Source organism: Cyprinodon variegatus, unplaced genomic scaffold, assembly GCF_000732505.1.
Source record: "Cyprinodon variegatus isolate N-32 unplaced genomic scaffold, C_variegatus-1.0 Scaffold13, whole genome shotgun sequence".
NCBI classification, from domain to species: domain Eukaryota; kingdom Metazoa; phylum Chordata; class Actinopteri; order Cyprinodontiformes; family Cyprinodontidae; genus Cyprinodon; species Cyprinodon variegatus.
This window is the reverse complement of record NW_015150466.1, coordinates 1980397-1988424: the sequence shown is the minus strand read 5'-3', so window position 1 is coordinate 1988424 and position 8028 is coordinate 1980397. Positions and strand designations below refer to the sequence as shown.

Here is an 8028-nt window from a genome sequence, read left to right as displayed (position 1 = left end):
TCTGCCTTTTATTTCCTATTTCTTTCATCTTTTCTCCTTTTTTCTTGTTTTTCCTTTCCTGTTCTACTGACATTGCAGTCTCCATATAATCTGTAATACTCCCTGCATGAATTATATTACAGCTATTTATATGCATAAATCAAGTGGAACACTATAGCAATGGCCGTACTGCTCCACTTGTAAAAGAAAATCTGTTGGGCTCTTTTTGGCATCAAGACAATTATTCTTATTGCCAGACAGGACACTGTTTAAAAAGATAATAATAATAAAAATAAAATATAAAATGAAAGAGGATTGGGTTTATTCCAGGAATAAACTAACTAGCTAATGGATGGAGCGATGTCGATGGAGCGGCACATAAATCAGCTTGTTAGGAGCTGCTTTCTCCAAATTCGGAACGTTTCTAAACTCCGTAAGACGGTGACTTATAATGTGCTTGAGATGATTATTCATGCTTTTGTCACTTTTAAGAAACAACTAAAGACCCACTTTTTTAAACTCGTTTTTTAGTTTAATACTGTGTTTACTGTTTTTGTATGTTGTTTTAATTTATAGAAACTTTTTATAAATTTGTGCAGCACTTTGTGACCCTGGTCTGTGAAAAGTGCTATAGATATAAAGTTTCCTTACTTACTTACTTAACAGATATAGATATAGCAATCCTTTTGATTAATGTTAACTAGCTTAACATATTGATAATTAGTCTGTTTGACCTTTTCATCATTTAATTAAGAAGTCTTTTTTTCCAAAGATCGTTGAACAACTTTTTAAACAAAGGTTTATTTGGAAAAGAAAAAAACTACAAAGTTTTTTGCTTCTTGCTGCCGGTTTGCTGAACACCCTGAGGCTCATGTTCATCACCATGTCTGTGTCGATCAAACTTGAACTTCTGCCTTAGCATTTGTACGATCATGGGGCGTTCAAAGACAGCTCAGAAAATGAAGTTACTGCACCATAATAATGGGTTTAACAAGAGCGGTATTTTGCCACATTTTGTTTTTTTTTTAATCCAAGGAAAGGCTGTGGCTTGCTTAAAAACAATAGGTTATGTGAATGGGCAACAACACAACAACTGCTCAGTGTTGTATGTTGTGTTTTTGGATACCTGCCAACATGTCAGGTTGATTGACAGTTTCACCTCTGAGTCACAAAAGTTAGCCGCATTTGGCGGGTGCCAACTTCAGGGCTCACACGCAGTTCCCTTAAAATGCGATGTCAGAGGACTATTTGTTGCTTATTATAGGGGAGCGTCACTAGGCATAGAATTTTCAGCAACCAAAATCTACAAATCAATTCAAAGAGACTCTATTTTAAACTTGAGAGACTCACAAAGAGAAAAGTCAAAATGAGAAACATTTTATTGAAATAAATGAAATACGTTATTTTAGGCACGGACCCTGGCACAAGACTTGGATACTGGGAATGGATACATGCTATAAAAAGTAGCTTAGAAAAAAGAAAGGGAGCTAGAGCTAAAGGCCAAGCTATGAGAATGCAGAAAATCACATTTGAGAAGACGGAAGGAGTGGCTTAAGCCGGGCATACACTGCATGATATTTTAATTTGTTGCACGCTGCTTCAACTCAAACTGTACGACAAAGCAGCAGGGTTTAAAAGTTCACAGTTTAAGATGTATGTTCTCACACTGTGTGACCCGACGCTCTGATGCAATCTATGAGTTCTGATGCGAATTGGAGCTATATGAATAAACTGAATTGAAATGAATTTAATTAAATGCAGAGAGTGAATTTTGTTGCTCTGTACTTGTGAAAGTTTAATGACAATTTAAAAAAGCTTAAAAAAGAAAGCTGGAATGTGCGCCTGCTTTGGATAAAACTTTGCACCATTTATTATTTGGCTTCCCCAAGTTTCATTCTGTTTTTTTGTTAAAAATTATAATGCATTTAGCAAATTTAACCACAAAATGCCATTATCTATCCCAGTATTAATTTATGACACCCCTCTTTAACAGATCAAAGTGATGAGCACTGTCATGGCAGCTTATTATGTACGGACACTATACAGAATCACATATTTAGTTTAGTCCACTGAATTACATGACTGTGTGTTTGTGTTAGTGGTAGATTAATTGATTTATTGATCTAATGGATGAATTACAGCCTTAGAGGATTGTGTTGGGTTAGAGGAGAGACTACTGTGTCAACATGGGAAAGTGCCTCAGCTAACATCTGCACTTTAGTGGTTCAGGCAGCTCTGCTGATTTTCATGGAGCCCAGAGACTATCTCTGCATCTTGGGGATTTGTGGAGTCTCCTTTCCGGTTCTATCTTCGTCTTTTTCTTTTTTTTTGTTGACCTGATCTTATTTCTGTTTTAATATCTCCTGTCCGTAATCCTTATCCGTCTTAATGTGCTTCCTGTCGTCTCCTGCAGCTCACAAGGAGACATCTGAGGACTGTCAGAGCTGTCTGGAGTGTTCCCGGGACAACGGCTGTGTACGCTGTCCAGAGCGACTCTTCCTGTTCCTCCAGAGGAAAGGGATGTCTCATCATGGAACTTGTCTCCACTCCTGTCCTGCTGGACACTTTGGACAGAGAGGGAGGGACGTGAACCGCTGCATGAGTATGTATAATTATGTGGTTTATGAAGAACTGCCAAAGAAAAGTTCAGATACATTTATTTAACAAACATTTTTAGATAAGAATTTGAATTTCTCCTCATTTTCTTTGTTGGATTTTAATCAGCCAAACCTTTTTGTTACAGTGTCAAATAGACTTTATCAATAGATTTTCGGGCTTTCTGAAGGTCTTTTAAAGTCTTTCTTTGATGTTTGGCTGCTTTAGTTCCTGTTGATTTTTAAAGCATAACTTTCTCCATGTGCTTAAAAAGGAAAAAAAAAACAATAGGATAGTAGGTGAAGACAGTTGGAGTATCTAACAAAAACCCTACAAACACATCCACTCCTAGTTTTTAGTGTAACTGTGTAACTGTGTAACTGTGCCTTGATCCAAACAGTTAAGATTTATAAGAATTTCGTCCCCCTTTTTCTGGGCCTTCCTTATTTTGTAGTATCTGGGGTCAAGCTGCTGTTGAGACGAGCTGGTGGAGTTAAACCCACCTGTTCAGGCCGTAATCTGATTGCATGTCAATAAGCAGACAAAGATAGATTTCTCATGTTTTATGCTATTCTAAATGTGTTAATTATAAACCTTAACTTAAGTTATTTGACAATACTTTTTTTTTTTACTTTTGTTTGAAGTATTTTGAGATGGACAACAGATTTCAGGTGCATTATATGTTGTTAGTAAATATTGTAGTTTTTTTTTAATGTAATTATCATCATTACCTCCATCATGGCTTAGAACCTCGTCTTTCTCTATGACCGCTCAAACGGCTAGTAGAACCTGCACGCTTCTCACTTGCATAGGCGGAATCAAACTCATTTGCATGTCCTTGTGCAGCAGTCTTTGTAGATTACCAACAACACACCCACTTATGGCAGATAGAAAAAAATACAAACAAAATTGCTCATGAATTTTAGTGCCTATTATTTGGAACCCTTAAAGATCAGGCACTTAATGTTTGTTTAGCTCACTGTAAAGAAGGCTTATTTTGCAAGGAATGCAGCTGTAAAAAAAATGCTTCCACCTGCGGTTCATGTGTGATCCGTAGAGGGTGTTTGTGTAACAACAGTTGTTGGTTTGTCATGTATTCTTTCCAGTGCAAATCGGATTTCAACCAACTTAAACCTGCTGGAATCTCAGATATCACAGAGTGTTACAAGCAAACAGAATCAGAAACTATAGCCCCATTTACACTACCCTTTTGAAACCATTAAACAATTGGTCTGAGCAGGGTAACCGAGAAAACTGTTGAGTGTAATTGGCACGCAGAACTGAACCGGACTGTGCCAGACACAACTGAACCACGCTAACATCAGTAGTAACTAGTTCATCGGTAGGGCTCTGCGCGGTTCAGTTCTGGCTTGGTTCTCAGATAACAAAGAGCGTGTTAGCAGACTGCGTCATCTCCTTACAGTCAGTAATCAGACATTTCAGACATTCGTATAATTACAAGGTTCCCTACTGTGCAACACGATTTGCAGTGATGATTCTGCTTAGCAGTGGATGAACCTCAACATCTGTTGTTGTTTCCTGCATCTGTAATCCCTGAATAGACTATCAGTTTTCGTATCCACTTCCCAAAAGCCGACTCTGCAAGTAAATTCACCAAAGGCAGCCTTTTTTGCCTGACTCTCTAAATATCACAATGATAACAAAAGAAGAATTCCTGAAAGTTAGGGACGCCGCCTTGTTGGTTTGCTGTTTGTTTCTCTCTAGAGAGCAGTAGTACCGTTGATCGCCACTAGGAGGGGAGGAACTGTGCTAGCGTGGTGTGTAAATGATCGTAAGGAACCAAGCTCGGAACTGTTAACTGATCCGACCTCGGTCCAAACTCGGCACGGTTCGGTTTTCAGGAGGTGGAGTAAATGGGGTATATGTCCCATTAGATAAGGATTTCCAAACCTTTCGTGATGTAGGCCATGATTCTTATGTAAAAGGGATGTATTGAGAGCAAAAAGAAAATACACATTTAAAATCTGAAATAACTAAATTTCTTATTATAATTATTATATTATTATAATTCAAATGTCTTTGAATAACAAACTAAGCAGGCAGTATTCTTATTGAACAATTTAACTGTCAGCCATACTGTAGTAAGGGGATCTGAAAAGATTCTAGGCCCAAAACTTTAGAAGGTTTGTGTCTTTTGAAGATTTTTTGGGCTTGAATAGAAAAAAAAACAAAAATTGTCCTGTTTCCAGCAATTAGATAGGGATTTTTGTATTAACTAATTAAAAGCAGATGATGGTACAACAAACTTCTCTTATAAATCAAAACAACTGCCAAGATAAGGTCCTTACTATGAATTTAAAAGTAAAGGGAAATATGGGTTAAGCTTTTATTGCATGTGCATGAATATTTAACTAAATCCAGAATCATTTTCTCTTCTTTAAAAAGAGAAATTCTCCATAAATTAGAGTCCAAATCTTTATCCTTTCGATTTGCAATCAGGGGCAACAAAAAAAAGAAAATCAGTTCCTGTGGTGTTAAGGTGAAATAATAGCATACTCTGTTCCTACATCTCCTCCCCAGGATTCATTTGATTGAGATTGAGAGAAGAAGCCACAAATAAACAGGATTTAGAGATAAAATTCAAATTTATCTCATTTAGGAAATGGATATATCCATGAGACCAAACAAAAACCTACCGCTTTCCCTCAAAATGTTCAGAAGCAGCCTGACGCATTCTAAGTCACCTCATCTTTTTAAAGATGCAGTGTAAACTCCCATGAAGCCAAAAATTAGTCACATAATTGTTTTATAAACAAGCCTTTTCAGGTAATCTTCAACTTTTCAAAGGTTAACTTTTATTTTAGTCTAACAAATATTTGTTTATGCATAAATACTACATCATATAACCTTTTTAAACTGTGTCCACATTGTTTGATGAGCGTCTCTAGTTTAACCAGGCTCCTTTTTGTATCACTTAATATTTTGCCTTTGAGGTTAACATTTTTGCGTATACTGCAACATTTATTCTATTTTTTAAACGTACATAATAAGAACTCATAGTAGAATTGAGAAATAGTCTTTGCAGCTAACGGTTGTGTACAGAAATACCAAAATAAATGTTGTGTCAGAGCCCTTGTGGGCTTTTCTGGTATGAACAAAAAAGACCTCATAAAAAATAAACAGTTTCACACTCAGGATTTTCTGGCAGGTTTTGACATGAAAAGTCAGATCTCAGGGAGATGACTCTTAGAAGAGGAAGCCTCGATGAAAACTCAGAAGTTTACCTTCCTGTTTTTTGATTGCTGATGACTTACTGAGGAAAAACAGTGGATGAACAGCTTAAGAAATAATAAAGTAACTTTATTGACCTCACATTGGAGAAATTTACCTCTGCATTTAACCCATCCCCATGAGGAGCAGTGGGCTGCCATCATGCAGCGCCCAGGGGAATATAATGTGGGGTTAAGGATTCCTAGCTCTATGCCCTGGAACTAGGGCCGCCGCCTGGTACTATAAATATTCAGTAAAATCCTTGAACACAATGAAGTTGATTATAGGAAGTGTTTGAAGCAACAATTCTCTCTTTTTTATTTCAACCTCTGTTTATTCGCCCAGAGATGCTTCTCTTTGCCATCATTTGGTTTATTATTTAGGCTACCAAAACAAGGCATTCAGGATGGAGGAACTAGGATGTAAAAGGATAAAGGTCGAGATAAAAACCGCTTCAGGCTCCTCAGGTGCTGCACAGATCAGCTGTGAGAATCATGGGATACATGCTCAACATGAGCCTGAAGCTGTGGAAGATCTCCTTTGTGCTATCAGAGCCCTACTGTAAAGAACCTGTAGAATTTGGAAGTTGAGGTGGAGGCATTTCCTTGAAGAAATAAGGTTCAAATTTATTTAACGTCCTCAGATGGAGCTCTCTGACTGCGGCAAGCTCAATACAGACATTTATACCCTACAAAATCACACACTAACACTCCCCTCAAGGGAACCAACCCACCCCCTGCATAAAGAACTTTCTCACACTTGAACATGAAACAAAGCAACTTGACTTCATCAAGGCCATACCCTGTTAGGTTAATATATCTTTCACTTGCCAGATGGATCTTCTCTAATCAACAGTCCTCCCCTTCATGCCATGAAGGAAGCTGTGTGACTCATTCTTATCTTTCATGACTTTCGTTTGGAGCCTGTGAGGCTAAGAACAGACATATCTCAACATTTTTTACTCTGCAGACCTCAGCCGCTACAGGTCGCCATCACAGCCCTCACTTCTGGAGTTGGTCCTTGACCAGGAATTTTAGTCTTACATAAAAGGTTAGACTCCTGAATCCGGCTGTAAAAAAATCCAGTTGTCTTTCACCAATTTTGTAATTTGGACTATTAGCAAAGCTATTAATCACCAAACAAATAAATGTGTCTCTATTCATTTGGATGCTACTAAAAGAAGAGTGAATCTAGCCTGAGTGATAAATTGTTCACTGCGTAAAATAAACACAAAAGACCACGGGTGAAAATACAAGGGTACCTTTATTAGCTAATAATCACACAGTATTATATCTAATAACTATGCAGACATTTAACAAGGGGTGTGGGGAAAAAATCGTTTTTGAGCTATCTGATACAATATCGATCTTTCAGTTCCTAGCATCAATTTTTAAAAAACAAAACATTTTTCACCTAAAACTATAAGGGAAAATGGGCTGTGTGGTGTGGAGGATGCAGCACCTCAGACTGGAAGAAGGTGAGAAGAGTAGTAAGAACAGCAGAGATCATCGGGGCTTCTCTTTCCTCAATTAAAGTAATTAAATCCCAGTGCCGCGTGTCCCGAGCCCGTAACATCATAAATGACCCCTCATATCCCCACCATGGACCGTTCTCCCTTCTGCCCTCTGGGAAAAGGCTTTGAAGCATCCGATGCAGGTCCAGCAGATTCCATAACAGTTTCTTCCCCACTGCCATTACACTGCTGAATGTTGTGTAAAATGGCTTATTTTATTTATTTAAAAAAATAAATTTTAGAACTGCAAATATACAGTCATATGTTTATATTACTATTTTTTTTATGTATTTATTACTGTTATCAAGGCTGCAGTTTAAAAAATGAAATTGTCTAGGGCTGTTCTTAACTAAATTTGTTTTTCTTTACACTTGTGTATACAAAATAAATCTGTCTAAGTCTCTGTAGATGACTCAGTTACTCCGGAAGACGGGAACTGACTCAGACCCCAAACAACATGGATTTTATCAAAACATTTCCGTTTGAAATATCGCAATATATTGTGTCATTACAATATTGTGACAATATCGTATCGTGATCTAATTACCGCAATACATATTGTATCGCAACATCCATGCCGATACTCACCCCTACATTTAACACTACTGAAAATAAGCACAAATAAACAAAAAGAGAAGTGTCCTTTAAAACAGCAGCTGATAAAGTGTAAATAAACCCTGATGCAGAGATGTTAAATGTAATCATGACAG

The 8028-nt window shown here is 37.4% G+C and overlaps 1 protein-coding gene across 2 annotated transcripts in view; it reads left to right on the top strand.

Annotated features, from left to right (window-relative positions):
- The window catches only part of LOC107089685 (R-spondin-2-like), a 67203-nt gene that overhangs the window by 19476 nt on the left and 39699 nt on the right, over positions 1–8028 (top strand). For both annotated transcript variants that reach the window (XM_015382601.1, XM_015382611.1), the window contains exon 2: positions 2393–2581. In XM_015382601.1, coding sequence (XP_015238087.1) covers positions 2393–2581 — 189 coding nt within the window. The remainder of the gene's footprint in view (positions 1–2392; positions 2582–8028) is intronic.